Here is an 18,659-nt window from a genome sequence, read left to right on the forward strand (position 1 = left end):
CCCTCTGTCCTTCTCTAACAGCCCTCGTTAGGACTGTGGAAAGGTGTTTCTTCGTGTTGTTGCGCAGCAGCAGCACCGAGTCTGTTTTATATATTTCTTTTTTTTCCCCTTTGCCGTGTGCCGTCGTTTTTTTTTGTTTTTTCGAAGTATTAGAACTCCATTTAAAGCTACTTTGCTGCGACAAGGCAGAGTTGATCCGTCGAGAGGAGCTCTTCAAGACTGCTCCCCACCTTTGTTTCATTTTTTCCCCTCTTCGCCATTGCTGTGTGCGCTCGAGTGCATCGAGGACAAGCAGCAAAAAAGAGCGAATCAGTTTTTTCCCCCCTTTTTTTGACTTCAAACTCTGTAGGGCCCAGCACGTGCACACATACTACCAACTTTCCAGCCCCCTCCCCTTCCCCTTCACCTTCCCCCCCCTCCCCCAAAACCCCGTCTTTCTCTCTCTTGAACGTGTGACCACATCGCTCAGATGACGTCGTTACAATCATGTTGGGTGGTACTACTTTTTTTTGTGTTCCTTGTCACCGGTGTGGCGTGCGCTGATGACAAACGCGTCGATGATACCGGTTCCAGTATAGTGGTGAAGACGACACCTGAACTACCGCTGCTGGATGTTGTATTTCTGGCCACCACCTCTGTAGGCCAAGACCGGACGCTGTACATCTCGTCCACGAGCAATTGCCAACGTCGAGTCTCACCGATCTGCACTCTGGGTCGTTCACAAGTCGGCGTAAACTTCAACAGCACAACGTGTATATTCAATGTCACGTCCGAGTCTCTCGATTTGAACTTGCTCACGGCACCGTCGATCCCTGTGCTGTTCTGGTGTAGCAGCGTTACCGGCACCAATACCTCCTTCGAGCGGCTGCAGATGAACAGTGTGCAAGTAGTACCCGGCTACGCCTACTATGGGACGGAGACCACTTTCGTCTTCAACCAGGCGACTCCGGTCGGCACCACCGTTGGACTGTACGTCGACAGCAGCTGTGAGACAATGCTGGACGGTTTGTCGTTGACGACGCTCCAGACTTCACGCGAATTGACGGCGAGCATCGGTTCTCGCATGCTCACGTTCGCATGTGCATCCATACCAACCGTCTTCAACGCATCCGTCATGGCAGTGCGCTTGGTGGTGAGCGGTGCGTCGCCCTACGAGCTCTACACCACCCAGGGCGTCCGACACCGCGCTGTGTTCATCTCCAGTTCTGCGTCCTTCCACCACATCTCTCTCTCTACTGACCCGCAGTGCCTGACGCTGGCGCAGCCCTATCAGGCGACGGTCCCGGGCAACCCTGTGCTGAGGATCGAGGTGCCACGCGGTAAGTACTACTTCTGCGGTGTCGTCAATCGAGGTGTCGGGGAAGTCGGTGTTTTCGTGCCAGCCAAAAACCTTTTCGAGGTTTTTGAGTATGGCATTCAGCCACACACGATGTACGCCGCGCACGCCACGCAGATGTCTTTTTCCTTGGACAGTGTCGCTGCGAAGAGCTCTCTGCAGGGCGCCCTTTTTAGCACCCCAGAGTGTGGTGCGGACGGTATACCACCGGTGAAAAGCTGGAGTCAGTCGATGACGTGGACGATTGGGCTGACGGGGACCTACTACGCATGTGTGCGTACAGCTGACAGTACGGTGGCTGCTGATATGGGCTACGTCAATCAGGTGGTTGTTTCCAACATCCCTGCCGTGTCCCTTGCTCGCCAACCGGCCATCACAGGTGTCGGCGAGCTGGCCACTGTGACACGCAGCGTTATCGATGACTCCCCCTCGGCCGTGGTGGCAGTCGGATTATCGAGTACCGCGGACTGCACTACCGTCTTCACTGTGGGCCATACAACGGAGACGGGCAACTCGGCCTCTTTTTATGTTCCTGAGAGCTCACCGGGTGTCGTGTACTATTGCGTGTCGAACCGACTCACGACAGACTTGAGCGGCGGCGACAGCAGCGAGTCCACCATCGCGGTCTTCTACCCGCTTGGATCACTGGAGCTGCGCACCTACAGTCTGTCTTATCCCCCCCTGCGCACACAGGCGACGATGGAGGTGGGCCTCGACAGCGATGTGGTTTTCGGCAAGGGCACCTTCATGCGCCTGACACCTGCGCCTCTTTCGAGCAGCAGCAGCAGCAGCACCATCGACGACGACGACGCATGCGACGCCGCGAGGAAGAATGTTACCATGGATTTCGAGGTCTCCAGCCTCATTTCCAAGCTCTCCCCCGTGCTGTTCCCAGTGGAGGGCAACTGGCTGCTTTGTGTGCGGGAGCCCAGCGTGGTGGGTGGGGCGTATGTGCGGCTGCGCACGCTGAGCGTGTATGGAGACGCTGTCGCGACCCCAAGTGGTGTGATCGTGGGTCTTCCAGCAACGCTCTCTATTTCAGCGGTACCACCGTCCACAACGGTAAGCCTAACGTCAGACAGCGCCTGCTCGACCAGTATGCCGGTGGTGGCCACGGCGCAGTCGAGCCTAGCGGGTACTGCCTCCCTCTCCTTCACGTACACGAGCCTCGGCAGCCTTCTTCTTTGCGTCGGGTACCGCGGCGAGCACAACTCGCAGGGTACGCCAGCGCAGTTGATGGGGGCTGGTACTATGGAGAGCACACACGTCCGAGTTGTTCCACCTCTGGCAGTCGCCTCTGTAGCGACGCAGCTCACTTTTTCTGCCCCTGGGGCTGCGTTGCTGAACGGCTACATCGCGGTCCTGGTGCCCCCGAGTGCTGCTGACAAGAGCGTCCCGACTACCTGTCCGACATCCGCGACTGCTGGACTTATGCAGTTACCTATCTCTGTGCCCCCTTCCACCAGTACTGGCGCCATCGCTGTAGCCTCCTTCACCCCTTCCATCCACATGGTAGGCACCGCATATCTCGTATGTGTCGGTGCAGATGAATCCTTCGTTCCGACGGGCACCATAACGGTTATCGCTGCGCCGGCTGTCACAACCGATCCGTCGGCTCTCGTCTTTGGGCTTCCGGCCCACGTGACCTTCAGCCGTGAAATCATGTCCCTCACCCAGGCAGATGCATTCGCTGTTATCAAGACTACAGACGACTGCACCTCTGACCTGGGCGTCGCGACAGTGTTCACCACGGGTAGCGTGACAACTTCTACAGGGGCGGCGGAGGCCTTTGTAGCGCCTCTCATATCTACCGCCGTCACATCGGTGCGGCTGTGTGTGGCGCAGAAACAGCGACTCGTGAGCGACACCCTCGGTTACGCAGACGCTGGGGTCACGGAACTCACCCAGTTCACGTCTGTGACGAGGTATGCGCAGCGTGAGCGACCCAACACGCTTGTTGGAAAACCGCTCCTCACCACCTCTACCCTCTTCCTTGTTCGGTGCAACGGCGCCGGGTGTGGCGCGGGAAACGCCGACGCCGCCTGCTCTTCCTCCACCGCCGAGAAATACATCACCAACAGTCAATCACCCCTGACAGCTCCCGTGGGAACGTACTTTCTGTGCCAGGGCGTCTCCACCATGAAAGCGGTCGTCGGCGCGAACACGACGGTGGAGGTGGTGGAGCCGTTCCAGATGAGGACGTCGGCTGACACCTCGAAACTGCGCGTGTACGTGCCGTTCGCTGTGTCTATATCTGGCGGCCCCGGCGGTGCGGGTGCAAAGTACACGGTGAATGTGCGGCCCGCGTCCATTGCGTGCGGCGCGAGCGCTGCTGAATCGCAGAGCTTTGTCATCGGCGGCGACACGACGGAGATCACCATCACGGACCTCAAGCCTATGCAGGACATCCGCTTTTGCGTTGAGCCGTCATCGGTTGACAGCTTCGAGGTGCTGACGGGGACGCTGCAGCACTACATGGCGCCTGTGGCGGTGATCGGCGACCGTGCGACGACGCTGAGGTCTGGCGGTGTGCGGAGCGGCGCCACGGCGGTGCTGTCGCGCACGGCGGACTGCCTGGGTGTCGTGGTTGGCGGCGGGGCAACGCCGATTACTGACGCGAAGGTGACGTTCAGTGTGGCGTCGTGCGGGGCGAACGCGGCACTGACGTCGCTGTACTACTGTGAGGCGGTTGGCGGCGGTGCGTACGCGTCCCGCGGGTCGGTGGGGCTGCTCCGCTCGAGCGCGTGCAGCGGGGGCGCTGACGCGAGCATCGCTGAGGTGGATGCTGCGCCTGGTGCTGCGATCCGCCGCTTCGGGATCGACGCTGCGTACCTGACGAGCCCGCGGTTGTCTGCGTCGTCCGACTGCAGCGTGCTGCTGGACGCAGCTGTTGCGAGCGTTGGGTACGCGCCGGGCGTGGAGGAGCGCGCTGCGTTCTACGTGTGCGCCACGCTTGTGGGCGACGCGGGCGTGACGTTCACGACTGCGCACCCGACGCTGCGCGTTGCGAACTGGGCTGTGTCGCCGACTGCGGCTGTGAGCCGGTACAACGCGACGATGGGCGTTGCTGCCGGTGCTGCTGTGCGCGTAAACTACGCGACGCCGTCGAGCGAGACGTTCTGGAGCACTGCAAGCGACTGCAGCGTGCGGACGGCGAGCGCTGCGGGGCTGAGCGGCTCGTCGCTGACTGCGACGTACAAGACGACTGGCGTGCGCGGGCTGGTGTACGTGTGCACTGTCGCGCCACTGACTGGGGCGGCGCTGGCGGTTGCGCAGTTCCTGTCTGTGACGCCGCCGGCTGTGCGGCGTGTATCGCCCGCTGTTGTGCGCGGCGGCGAATACCGTGTGACACTCGTGGTGGAAGGCGCGCCCCCGCTGTACTCGATGGTGCCTGGGGCGGACAGTGGGTACATGTACAGCGGGTACTACCTGAGCGCGAGCCGCGATGTGTACCTGTCTGGCGACGCGTGCTTGAGCGTGCTTGCGGGAACGAAAGAGGCGACGGTGGCGTCGAGTGGCAGCGTGTCGTTCGCGACGGCGGGTATTGCGGCGAGCGTGAGCACCGTGTCGCTGTGCGCGGTGACTGCTGCTGGGCGCGCGACCGTGCTGTCTGGCGTTGTCGTTGCGCCTGGCCATGTGTACCCGACGACGCTGGTGTCTGGAGCGCTGGATGCGCCGGTGTACGTGCCGGCGTACCCGGGGACGACGTTCCAGCTGAGCGTGTCTGCGAAGGGGTGCGGGTCGGCTGCGGGGATGCCGAGCTTCACAACGGACGCGGAGGGCTACGGCGCTGTGGACCTTGTTGGCGGCGGCGGCGATGCGCTTGCGCCGGGTACGTACACGCTGTGCTACGGCGGTGCTGCGCTGGAGTCGGTGAAGCTTGTGCGGGCGTCGCACTTCGACGTGCGCGGGACAACGTTCGTGGTGGGCGTAGCGAGCACGGTGCCGCTGCTGCAGGACCTGACTGCCGCGGCACTTGTGCCCGGGTTCAGCACTGTGCGCAGCTGCACGTCTGTGTCGACCGAGCACGGCACGTGGGCTGCTGTGACGAGCACGTCTGTGTCTGTGACTGCGAAGAGCGTGTACACTGCTGGACTGTACCTGTGCGCGCGTGCGCCGGTGAACGGGACGCTTGTCGCGCTGCCGGGTGCGTGGTCTGAGCCGCGGAGCATCCAGTTCGTTGAGTCTTCGATGCAGTTGCCGTCTGCTGGGTGGGACGCGTGCACGACGTACACGCTGGACCAGTGCTACCCACCGGGCGCGAGCGAGAGCGCGGCGACGTCGGTGATGGCTGTCGTGCACGGGGACTGCTGCAGCGCGTCGAGGCAGAGTGCGGTTGTTGGGAGGGCGAGCATGGCGAGCGGGACGTGCGAGCTGAGCCTGGACTACGACAGGGTTGCCGCGTACCCGGCGGGGTCGACGTACCACGTGTGTGTGTGGGACAGCGCTGACGACTCTGTGTGCACGACTGTGAGCGAGGCGCGCGTGAGCACGAACTGCACGCGCAGTGGCGACGCTGCCCACGGGCTGAGTCGTGCGGCGGTGGCAGGCATCATCGTCACTTGCGTGGTCGTAGGGCTTATTATTTTCGTCGCACTTATATGGTGTCTCTGCACCTGGTGTAGGAGAAAGGCGGTGGGTGCTGGAGATTCGAAAGCAAAGAACATGGAGCTGACGGTGTCTCAGGGGAGGGACGACGATACGGGGGATGTTGTCGGTTATGTTGTACGTGGGCGTCATCCCCTTCTCTACTACCCGTCTGCGAGCGCACTTGTGGGCTGCTCCGTGAGCACGTCGCTAGGCCACCCTTCTGTGACCGAGTCCGGCAGCGGTTCTTTGGTGGAGGAGATGGAGGACGCGGACCGCGATCAGATGGCACTCCAGGAAGCGCGAGCGCGGTACAATATTCGACTGCAATTCGCGGAAGAAACGAGGCTCCTTGAGCTTGCAGCCAAGAATGACGAGGCGGATGGGGCTGGACTGTACACCACTTTTTCAAGTGGAGATTCATATCTGTGTGGTGTCGCGCAACCGGAGTATAGGCCAGTGGAAAGCATTTTGACGGAGGAGGGGCCGGTGAGACGAGAGATGGAGCACCCGGCGAATGCTGCCTGCCTACACCACACCGGTGTCAGCGAGGTCGAGGACGCAACATTGGACCTCCCTGAGGAGCGTGACATTGACCTGACAGCAGACGCGATGATGTCAATAGAGTTGGACCCCATCACGGGTGATTATCGCAAAGTGTGCAGTCAATTCATCGAGAGCGCCCCGCGGGTGGGGGACATCCCAGCGATGGAGAGCTACGTCACAAACGACGATTTCGAGGAGCAGGAGGAGGAAGAGGGGGGAGAGCATCGTGAGAACATGAGTATCGAGGTGGACATCCCTGACTCAGAGACGAGTGGGGGAATGAGGCCCCCGAAGGACAGCGCCAACGAGGAGAGGCCGCCGCCGCGTAAGTTCACTGTGCGGCGCTTCACGAATCCGGTATCGTGCAACTCGCGCCGTGGGTCTTCGCTGAACTACGGTTCCCAGTACAGCCACGGTCGCAGCCCCATTGTTGACAGACGTGGCGGTAGAGCCGAGCAGCCGCACGTGGATCCATTGGCAGTAGCGGCGTTGATGCCAAAGTCGCGCTCCGTCTCAAAAGGTCGCCCAAACCACAGCCGATCGCCCCCCCAAGGAGAGATGAGTAAGTCGCTGGACTCGCAGGCCAACACCGCGTTCAGGGTCGACGATACCGCTTCTGCCGACTCGACCATTTTCTCTCACTCCCCAATTGTACAGGCGTGGGCCAACGATCTCTCGGGTGAGGTGCTCTCTGTCGGCGTTGGCGGTGCCCCGTTTTCTGAGGCTGTTCCTGGCAATGACAGCCATGACGAGAGCGAGGATGACCTGCTGAGCTTCACGACGACACAGCGCTTCTATGACGAGAAGCGTTTTGTACTTGAGGAGGAGAGCAGCCGACGTCAGCGTTTGTGGAATTGGGAGGAGGAGGAGCGTGCGCAACTGGCACAGGATGAGTTCAGTAGCTACATGGCTTTTTTTTCGTCCGCCGCGGGAGGCGGTGATACTCTCAATACGTCCTTGGATGGGTCGGAGAACAACGATGTTGAGTACAACGACAACGGTGATTTGCAGAGGGATGGTCACGGTGATAGTACCGCAGATGACGACGATGGGGATGAGCAGGTGTACTACGCCCCCAGGGTGCCGGCAGTGCTGCCGTTGCTGCCACCGGCACCACGCCCGCAAGCGCTGCAAAACAGCGATTACCATGTGGTCTCAGCCGGTGGTCCTGATTTGAGTTGAAGAAAAGAGAGGTGCACGCTTGTGTAATACGTATCGGAGTCTTCGGTCTCTCTCTCTCTCTGTAATGAGAGGGCGCCCACTTCATCTTTTCATCGGAAGAGGCTCTTACTCTCTCTTTTGATGTTGTCTCGTTCTCATAGCCGGCCCCCTCCCACACCCACACCCACACCCACACCCACACCCACACCCACACGTACGCGTCTCTTTCAGGGCCCTCAGCGTTCCCTCCCCCTCCCCACCGAAGAACCGAGCTCTCTATATTATATTATATCATATTATATATTTATTATTCTAGAGCTACTCGAGTGAGGCGGGAGCGTATCACAACCAACAAAATATGTGGCGCCTTTTTTTTTTTCTTCGAGGCATTCTTTTCAAATTTTTGTTCCCCATCTTTCTCCCTCCTCCTTTTTTTTCCCCCCTTTTCCCCCCCTTTTTTTTTTTTTGGTATGTTTCCCTGTGTGCTTCATTTTTTCCGTACTTTCTTCCTCTTCCCCGGGGGGGGGGACGACGCCCCCCCCCTCTTTTTTTTTTCTTTCTTCTCCCCTGATGTGCTCCCTGTTTCTCCAAGACCCTCACAAACGAGTCTCCTGGTTAGCCCCATCCCCCTCCCCCTCCGTCACTTTTTCCCCATTCTCCCCCGTTGCTTTTTTTTTTTCACTTTTCATATGTTGGCTCTTGAGCATGTTGTTGGAGGGTCTAGTGTACTGTCGTGCAGTTCGCTAACTACTTCATTTGCTTTCCTTTTTTTTCGATTTTCTCTGCGGTGCCCTCCCCCCTCCCCCTCCCCCTCCCCTCCCCCCACACACACACGCGCGCTGAGGCACCAGAATCGGGAAAAAAAAGAATTATATATATAAGCTTCTTCACCTGCATAGAAATTTGTGCATATATATACATATATATATATATATAGAGGTGGGGAGAGGTGGAGGAATGAATGAGGGGGATAAAAAAAAAGAGGAGAGAGAAACAAGTTTTTCCTCTTTGTCTATTCCCGTTTCTGCGAGTTACTTCATTGGACACCAATACGCGCAGATCAAACGATATATATAGATATTTATATATACGTATAGATATTTATATATATCTATATATACGTGTATATATTGCAGTGAATTGTGTGTGCGTGTGTAGGAGACGTCCATTTGTTGTTTTCTTCTTCCCACTTTCTCCCCGTTTTTGCTTATGAGGGTTTATCCGGAGTTGTTGTGTGTCTGATGTACGCTGGGTTGTGAGCGCATCCGCACCCCCTCCCGCCCCTCTCGGAGTACGTTCACTTGCACGATGCCTCGAATCGTTTGTGTGTATGCCAACACACATATATGTTTTTATGTACGTGTGCAATCTATATTTTTTTGCGTACACACACACCTCCGTGACCATCTTCAATGAACGACCGACCCCCCTCTCCCTTAGATCTCCATTTTTGTGCTTATATATATTTCTTCTTCCCCTTGTTGCTCTCTGTTGCACGTAGCTGAGTCCAACGCCGTTTCCTTCCTTCTTTTTCCGTGTTTTATGGCTCTCCTGTTTGCCCCCTCCCCCCCTTTCCCCCTTTCCCCCTTCCTCCCTCCCCCTTCTCCCTTCCCCCTTCCTCCCTCCCCCTTCTCCCTTCCCCCTTCCTCCACAAATACACAAACGCACACATACGGAGGAGAAAGTGCAGTGAGGTGATGCATGGGTGTGTGGTGGTGATGCCCGGCATTTTGTTTATTCCTTCGATCACTCTCTCTTCTTTCTCTCTCTGTGTGTGTGTGTGTGTGGAAGGGGTGGGAGAGGGGAGGGGAAGGGGAGAGAGATGACGTACTTTGATCATCTCTAAATCTTCCCCTCCACCGTCTCGGCCCGGGCTTGCGGGAGTCATGTAATGCCACGCTGCAAGAGAACACAAAAGAAAACCCCAGTGAAAAACATATACACACACATATATATATATATATACGCATATCCATATATATATATATAATTATTATTATTGTCACATATTATATATATATATTCATATCCAATCAACTATATATGCCAGCTCAATTTCTTCAGAAACATGGAGAAAAGAGGAAGCGCAAGGGCTACAGGGGACTTCTGATCCCTCCCCTCCCCCCCTCCCCTGAGGGGAGGCGCAACACGGTGACACTTGCGAATACACCAAGTAGATGGACCGTAAAAAAAAGTGGGACACGCATAGAGGGCTGTCCCTGGTTGGGGGGGGGGGGGCGGCGGATGGAGGGGAATTCGTTGTCGTGGGCTCTGTAATTCAGACCAGCTTTATTTGCTGCACAGGCGCACTCACTCACCTCCCACACACACGCACACACACACATTTTCCCTGCCAACGGCTGTCTTTACGTAACCCTTTTCTCTTCTCTCTTCCCAACTCCTTTCATTCATGTCTCTGCGTCCCCCCGATTCCATTCCTGCACTACACGCGCCCTTTTCCTGCCTCACACGCACGAACATCTGTACATCCACATCCACACACACCACAAATATATATGTTTAAATATTTATACACACATACTCTAGTTCCTGGAAGACATCTTTCGCAGCTCTGACCTCCCATCCCATCCCATCCCATCCCATCCCCCGCCCCCCCCCCCTTACGCCTTACACTGGCTTCTCCCCTTTCATTACTCTGGGCTGTGTGTGTGTGTGTGTGTACGCACTTCACTGCCAAGGTCTGCGTGCGCTCGTTCGTCTGGGGTGCCTGCGCACTCCTTAGAGACCCCAAAATCAGTGGGCGCTGTATTCGTGTGAAGCCGACAGAACCGCACGACGACGCTGCTGTGTCGTTCATCTCGCGATGTGATCGCAAGAAAAAAAGGTTAAGCAGAAACGAGACGAAGCGAACAGACGAAACAAGAGGCGCTCACGCGGACGTCGAGTAGGGCCCATCACCGCGGGGGAGAGAGTCGCCTGAAAAAGTGCGAAGGAAACGACAAACATCCCCCTAAAAAAAGAAAAAGAGGCACTACCCACTCCTCTCCCCCCTCTCCCCCCCTCCCCCCTCCACCACCACCACCACACACCCCACCTCACCTTTACTTACCGCCCCATTTTCTGTGTTTGTGTTCGGGGAGAGGGGGGGGAGGTGGAGGGTGAGCTGTGGTGTCTCTTCGACGTATGCATACGTGAATATACGCACACACGTACACCCACCCACCCACATATATATATATATATATATATCGTTGTCGCTCTCTCGTCTCAAAGTCCGAGTGCCTCCCCCCCCCTCCCTCCTCCTGCCACCGACCACCTCTGATTCCTCCAGTGCTGCATCATTGGGTTGCTGACAGAGATGGGGTGGCGATCATCGGCATTGCACGCACTGGTGTGCCTGGTACCTGCGGTGCTGGTACTTGTGCCTCCCCTCGTAGCGGCGAGTGACGTCGTTGATGCTTCTACTGCATTGATTACGGTATCAACGACCCCGTCGCTGCCGCTGCTCGATGTGCCGTTACTCGCGGACTTGACGGGGGTCGACAAGGGGTGGAGCGTGTTCCTCTCCCGTCAAAGCAGCTGCAGTGACGCCTTGAGGGTGTCGCCGGTGTGCTCACTTGGGAGCGCGGTGAATGACAGCCGCTTTGTGAACGGGGCGTGCGTATTCACCGTGACGACTGAGGCGCTGGGTGTCGACTTGAGAAGGCCCCGCCACACCGTGCCCGCACTATACTGGTGCAGCAGTGCTCGTCCCGGTGCGTCTCTGGGTACCCTTCAGATGAACGTCATGTCCACAACGCCTTCGTATTTCTACAGTGTGGAGCACAACGAGGTGACGTTCAGCGACACCACTCCACTGGGAAGCACCATTCGCTGGTCTTCGGCGCCGAGTTGCGGCAGCCCTTTGGAGAACCATAAGGACGTGACGTTGCGCAGCAGCCGTGTTGTGCAACTGACATACACGGGCTCCATTGTGTACGTGTGCGCTGCTGTCCCCACCGTGTTTGGAACCACATCGGCCATGGCACTCCGTACAACCCTGACGGGTGTGCGCCGCTACACAATCAGTCCCACGCTTGGTGTGCGTCATCGCACCATTACGATGTCTTCAACAGAGTTTGGCCTGGCGAAGGTTGCGCTATCCTCCAAGAGAGATTGCAGCACATTGGCGCAATCCGGGCAAGTCGTGGCGCGGGTCGAGCGCTTCAGCTTCCGCATCGACGCCCCCGCTGGCATCTACGTTATCTGCGCTGCCGTATTAAGTGATATTTATACACCGTCCAACAACAACTTCACAGTGGAGGAGTACGACGTGCAGCCGCACACCATGTATGCGTCCCTTGAGACTCCACTGACCTACGCCCTGAATGCGACCGGACGTGGGGCTGAGCTGGAGCTGGCGCTGTCGACGACGACGGACTGTGCCAGCGGCTCACTGGTGATACCTTGGGGAACGTCGATGTCGTGGGCGGTGTCCGCGCCGGGGACGTACTACGCCTGTGTGCGGGACCGCGGCGCGGTGGATACTGCGGGGTTCACGTCCAAGGTGTGTGTGTCGAGCGCGCCGACGCTGGAATTCTCGCCATCGCCTGCGGTGCTGGGGATGCCGGTGTCTGTGACGGTCAACCACGCGCTCAGCAATGAGATGGCGTTTGGAGTGCGCTTGTCGAAGACCAATTCGTGCGACTCGACCGACGCAACGGGTGCAACGCCACGTGGCAGCGCCACTGCGACGGTTCAGGTGCCTCTGGGGATGCCGGAGAAGGTGACGTACTGTGTGTCGAACCCGCTAGTGAACAACGACGACGACAAGGGTAGCGTTCTGTACTACAGATTAGGCACGCTGCGCACGCGAGGGTACCGTGTGGGCCACGGCGCGCTCCGCACGAAGGTGTCGATGACGATCGTACTGGACAGCGATGTGCCGCTCCCAGAAGAGACCTCTGTGGTGCTTGCACTAGCAGATGGCGCGAACAACACCTGCGCGCGCGCGATGGAGGCCGCTGCCGCTACTGCTCCAGACAACTCGATGTTATTCGTTGTTTCTGGTGCGTCTGCGGTGCTGTCACCTGTGTCATTTGCTTCGCCAGGTGCGTGGCTGGTATGCCTGCACGCTGGAATCGAGAAGGATGCCGGCTACGTTGCCGCTACACAACTGCAGGTGCACAGCCATGTGGCGGCTGCATCACCGGATGCAATTCTGAGGGGTCTGAGTACGGAGGTTGCTGTATCGCGTGTGCTACGTGGTGCCCCAGTGAGGTTGGCCGCAAGTAGTGCGTGCAGCTCGGTGACAGAGTGGATCGCCTATGGTACGGCGAGCGACACCGGCAGCTTGACGTTGTACGTGCAGGTCGCCTCGGAGGGGCCCTTGGCAGTGTGCGTGGGATACCCCACGGCGTCGGCATCGTCGGCGGATGTTGGTCTCGAGTACGTCCGCGTCGGCGAACTTCGTGGCTTGGCGGCCCGCGTGTACCCGAGCATTGCCTACGTGAGAGAGGCGACGACACTAAGATTTGCTGGTGTGGAGGGCTTAGCACTAGCCGGGTACAGTGCCGTCTTCGTTCCGGGTGCTAGGTTGTGCACTGCGGCCGGCAGGGAGTTTCCGAAGTCCATATTGAGCGGGCCCGACGCAACGTCGGCTGTGTTGCACGGAACAGTGAACATCGGCCAACTGAGGGCGGACACCGTGTACCGCGTGTGCGTGACTGCGAGCTTTGACGGCGGGTACAGCGACGCTGGCGCTGTCGCAGCGATGGAGGTGCCGTCGGTGTCGACGGACCCGTCAGTGCCGGTGCGCGGGCTGCCAGTGCAGCTGTACCTGCCGCCGAGGTTCACGGAGACCGCTGCTGTGACTCTGTACATTGTGGTAAGCGGCAGCGCGACCTGCAACGGCGACGTGAGCGGGTCCGATGCGTACGGGGGCGGCTCCGTGGACCGTGCGAGCGGCGCTGCCGTTGCGTTCGTGGCGCCAGCGCGTGCGAGCGGCGTGGAGACCGTGCGCGTGTGCATTGGGTCTAACGAGAGCTTTGTGTCTGACGGACTCGTAGCCGGCAGCCTTGTGTCCGGCAGCCTGGGGTATGCGCTTGGCGCGACGCTGCGCCTGGAGCAGTTCCACACCTCGATGAAGTACCTGCAGCGCGGCATGCCGAACGTGCTGACTGGTGCGCCGATGATCACGACCAGGTCTCTGTACATAGTCCCCTGCGACGGTCCGGCAGAGTGCGGCGCCGACGACGTGTGCCGCGCAAAGATTCGGCAGGGTGCGACGAGCTCTGCGACGGCTGTGCTGGATGTGCCGCTGGGGCGGTACCTTCTCTGCCAACGCGCGACGGTGGGCGGGGTGACGTCTGTAGTAGGCGCGAACACGACGGTGGAGGTGGTGGAGCCGTTCCAGATGAGGGCGTCGGCTGACACCTCGAAGCTGCGCGTGTACGTGCCGTTCGCTGTGTCTATATCTGGCGGCCCCGGCGGTGCGGGTGCAAAGTACACGGTGAATGTGCGGCCCGCGTCCATTGCGTGCGGCGCGAGCGCTGCTGAATCGCAGAGCTTTGTCATCGGCGGCGACACGACGGAGATCACCATCACGGACCTCAAGCCTATGCAGGACATCCGCTTTTGCGTTGAGCCGTCATCGGTTGACAGCTTCGAGGTGTTGACGGGGACGCTGCAGCACTACATGGCGCCTGTGGCGGTGATCGGCGACCGTGCGACGACGCTGAGGTCTGGCGGTGTGCGGAGCGGCGCCACGGCGGTGCTGTCGCGCACGGCGGACTGCCTGGGTGTCGTGGTTGGCGGCGGGGCAACGCCGATTACTGACGCGAAGGTGACGTTCAGTGTGGCGTCGTGCGGGGCGAACGCGGCACTGACGTCGCTGTACTACTGTGAGGCGGTTGGCGGCGGTGCGTACGCGTCCCGCGGGTCGGTGGGGCTGCTCCGCTCGAGCGCGTGCAGCGGGGGCGCTGACGCGAGCATCGCTGAGGTGGATGCTGCGCCTGGTGCTGCGATCCGCCGCTTCGGGATCGACGCTGCGTACCTGACGAGCCCGCGGTTGTCTGCGTCGTCCGACTGCAGCGTGCTGCTGGACGCAGCTGTTGCGAGCGTTGGGTACGCGCCGGGCGTGGAGGAGCGCGCTGCGTTCTACGTGTGCGCCACGCTTGTGGGCGACGCGGGCGTGACGTTCACGACTGCGCACCCGACGCTGCGCGTTGCGAACTGGGCTGTGTCGCCGACTGCGGCTGTGAGCCGGTACAACGCGACGATGGGCGTTGCTGCCGGTGCTGCTGTGCGCGTCAACTACGCGACGCCGTCGAGCGAGACGTTCTGGAGCACTGCAAGCGACTGCAGCGTGCGGACGGCGAGCGCTGCGGGGCTGAGCGGCTCGTCGCTGACTGCGACGTACAAGACGACTGGCGTGCGCGGGCTGGTGTACGTGTGCACTGTCGCGCCACTGACTGGGGCGGCGCTGGCGGTTGCGCAGTTCCTGTCTGTGACGCCGCCGGCTGTGCGGCGTGTATCGCCCGCTGTTGTGCGCGGCGGCGAATACCGTGTGACACTCGTGGTGGAAGGCGCGCCCCCGCTGTACTCGATGGTGCCTGGGGCGGACAGTGGGTACATGTACAGCGGGTACTACCTGAGCGCGAGCCGCGATGTGTACCTGTCTGGCGACGCGTGCTTGAGCGTGCTTGCGGGAACGAAAGAGGCGACGGTGGCGTCGAGTGGCAGCGTGTCGTTCGCGACGGCGGGTATTGCGGCGAGCGTGAGCACCGTGTCGCTGTGCGCGGTGACTGCTGCTGGGCGCGCGACCGTGCTGTCTGGCGTTGTCGTTGCGCCTGGCCATGTGTACCCGACGACGCTGGTGTCTGGAGCGCTGGATGCGCCGGTGTACGTGCCGGTGTACCCGGGGACGACGTTCCAGCTGAGCGCGTCTGCGACGGGGTGCGGGTCGGCTGCGGGGATGCCGAGCTTCACAACGGACGCGGAGGGCTACGGCGCTGTGGACCTTGTTGGCGGCGGCGGCGATGCGCTTGCGCCGGGTACGTACACGCTGTGCTACGGCGGTGCTGCGCTGGAGTCGGTGAAGCTTGTGCGGGCGTCGCACTTCGACGTGCGTGGGACAACGTTCGTGGTGGGCGTAGCGAGCACGGTGCCGCTGCTGCAGGACCTGACTGCCGCGGCACTTGTGCCCGGCTTCAGCACTGTGCGCAGCTGCACGTCTGTGTCGACCGAGCACGGCACGTGGGCTGCTGTGACGAGCACGTCTGTGTCTGTGACTGCGAAGAGCGTGTACACTGCTGGACTGTACCTGTGCGCGCGTGCGCCGGTGAACGGGACGCTTGTCGCGCTGCCGGGTGCGTGGTCTGAGCCGCGGAGCATCCAGTTCGTTGAGTCTTCGATGCAGTTGCCGTCTGCTGGGTGGGACGCGTGCACGACGTACACGCTGGACCAGTGCTACCCACCGGGCGCGAGCGAGAGCGCGGCGACGTCGGTGATGGCTGTCGTGCACGGGGACTGCTGCAGCGCGTCGAGGCAGAGTGCGGTTGTTGGGAGGGCGAGCATGGCGAGCGGGACGTGCGAGCTGAGCCTGGACTACGACAGGGTTGCCGCGTACCCGGCGGGGTCGACGTACCACGTGTGTGTGTGGGACAGCGCTGACGACTCTGTGTGCACGACTGTGAGCGAGGCGCGCGTGAGCACGAACTGCACGCGCAGTGGCGACGCTGCCCACGGGTTGAGCCATGGCGCCGTCGCGGGGATCGCTGTGGCGTGTGTATTCGGTGGTGGGGTCATGTCAGTAGTTTCGTTGGTGCTGTGGTACGTGTGCTCGCGCGGTGGTTCCGCAGTCACCCCTCTGGGTGGAGAAAAAAGGGGGAATACGGCGACAGTGACGGTAGTGCAGGGCTCGATGGGCCGGAGTTCAGTTTGCTTAACTCGACGGCGGTGCAGTCACGCGGGCACTGTGCAGGAGGCCAAGGCTGTTGCGGAGGAGGTCCAGGAGGTTCGCAACCCCCTGGATAGGTCTGAGCAGCCGGAGGCTGTGTTCGGGGATCATCCTTTTCTTCGGGGTAGTGGATGCAAGCGTGATGCGGGCCGGGAGCTGTCTGAAGCCTCGTACTCGTATTCGCGCGCGGTGTGTCCGATAGTGGCAATGACTGTGGCTCGTGTTATGGAACAGACGAATAGGGGTGCGGTTTGGCGACCGTCCATGGCGCAGCGGATTGAGATGTGGCGGCGAGCAGTGGCGGCGTCTGCGGGGGAACCGCTCGCGGTGCCGGTCTGCAGATCACACCTGGAGGAATCATCTTTTTTGCCAGTATGCGATGTGTCACCGTCAGATACTGAGCCGACAGTGCCGCTCAAGGAAGCGCCACAGGCACCGCAGAGGGCAGCGGCGGCAGGGGAGCGGGTGCGCCTTCCGCGGACACCGCTGGGAAACCCCGCGCCAATCCAGCAGGACAGGCAGGTAGAGTTACCACAACAGGCGCGTCCGGCAGGGCTGAACGGGGCCCTGCCTCTGGCCGTGGAGCAGGAGTTGTCGTTCTCAAGGCGCAGCAAAGATTGTTCGCTGTGTGCTGCATCGAACGAGCCGACGCTGGAGGACTCGCTAAAGTGGGTCACTTCAGACGACGACTGCGACTCAGAGGCTGCGGGGGTGCGTCCCCCGGAGCGTTGCCCAGGCGGTGGCACCGCTGCTCCACTTTCTGCCGCTGGACTCACGGACGGGAGCTTGCAGGAAAAAAGAGAGAAAAGTAAACTGGCTCCCTGCTTCCCCAAGGAAGAGGTGCACCAGCGGCGCCAGGGTACCACCCCGGCATCTGAAGTAGAGGCCCACCGATCGGAACAGGCGACCGATGATCGCAACAATGCATCCTCATTGCGGCCCGCACTGTTACGATGCCTCTCCAATCCGATCACTACACTACCGGCCTCGACGCCTGACACGCCCGCATCTTTCGAAAATATCCAAACAATGACAGCTCCATCGCGCGTAGAGCCGCGCTGGGGGCCCGCTAACGCCACTGGCGTAGCACTTGCACAGGATGCACCGCCGCAGTCGTTGCCACTCTCAGAACCACCAAATCCGTCGCTGGCGTCTGACTTCGATCACCTACAGCATCCTGCTCCCGATCATAGCAACTGCGTCTCCTTTGCGGTCGCTCTCGACACCAGCGGTTTACTGCGGCTCCCCCCCTGCGAACCCGCCATGAGGCCAGATTTTCTCTGGCCTGTCCAGGCCCAGTGCATGCCTCACCTACACTATCAAACTCCATTCCTACGTGAATCACCGCTGCTGATGTACTCGGTGTACGGGAAGGCTGATGCTGAGAGCGGCTTCAGCGATAGCGGAGGCTTGGCCAGCCCCAGGGCCAGCGCACTGCTGTCGTCACCATCACCGTCGTCGTCGTCGTCGGGCAGCTACGCTGCGGATAGGTTTTACCGACACCTGAGCCAACCACAGCGGTTTTAGCTCTGAACGCTGCTCCCCCTTCCCACGTTGGTGTTTCGATCTCTATCGTTTTTTCGCTTATTATAGTTCCCCCCCTCTTTGCTGTTCTTCCCCCGGTGTGTCACGTCCTTCACTGCACTTTGCAGGGCATTCTCAGGGGGCCCTTATGCACACACCACGGGTGAGAAAGGTGTTGATGATCGTGTGATGCGATGTGTGTCTGTGTGTGTGTGCGTATCCAATGAAATTGGGCCACATTTCTTATCGTCATTTGATCTCTCTCCCCCCCCTCTCCCCCCCCCCTTACCCCGCCCCCGGTGATTTCCCCTTCATTGATTACGTGCGCCTCTGGTGGCTATCTTCCCCCCCTCTCTCTCTCTCTCTCTCACACACACACACACACACACACCAGTGCTCGTTTTTTTGATTCGTCCTCGTGTCGTTTTTTTTTCCCTCCGCCTGTGTGCGTGTGTGTGTCTGTGCTCTCCTGCTGCTGCTCCACCTTGTCTCCTTCCTTCTTCTCCCTCTCACACTTTTTTTTGTTTTTTTTTTTCTGTAAGTCCTTTTCTCCCCCTTCCCCCGACACTGCCGAAGCGTTTCTGCTGGTATGGTCAAGCCTGTACA

The 18,659-nt window shown here is 59.9% G+C and overlaps 1 protein-coding gene across 1 annotated transcript; it reads left to right on the top strand.

Annotated features, from left to right (window-relative positions):
• Positions 1-1,429: 1,429 nt before the first annotated feature.
• On the top strand, positions 1,430-18,056 carry JKF63_06451 (uncharacterized protein; the record flags this gene model as incomplete). The annotated part of the gene is made up of 4 exons (XM_067902401.1): positions 1,430-2,772; positions 2,803-5,239; positions 12,753-13,615; positions 13,646-18,056. The coding sequence occupies 4 exons, from the start codon at positions 1,430-1,432 to the stop codon at positions 18,054-18,056; spliced, it is 9,054 nt and encodes a 3,017-aa protein (XP_067759422.1).
• Between the last annotated feature and the right edge of the window lie 603 nt (positions 18,057-18,659).

Source organism: Porcisia hertigi, chromosome 7 (assembly GCF_017918235.1).
Source record: "Porcisia hertigi strain C119 chromosome 7, whole genome shotgun sequence".
In the NCBI taxonomy this organism is placed as follows: Eukaryota; Euglenozoa; class Kinetoplastea; order Trypanosomatida; family Trypanosomatidae; genus Porcisia; species Porcisia hertigi.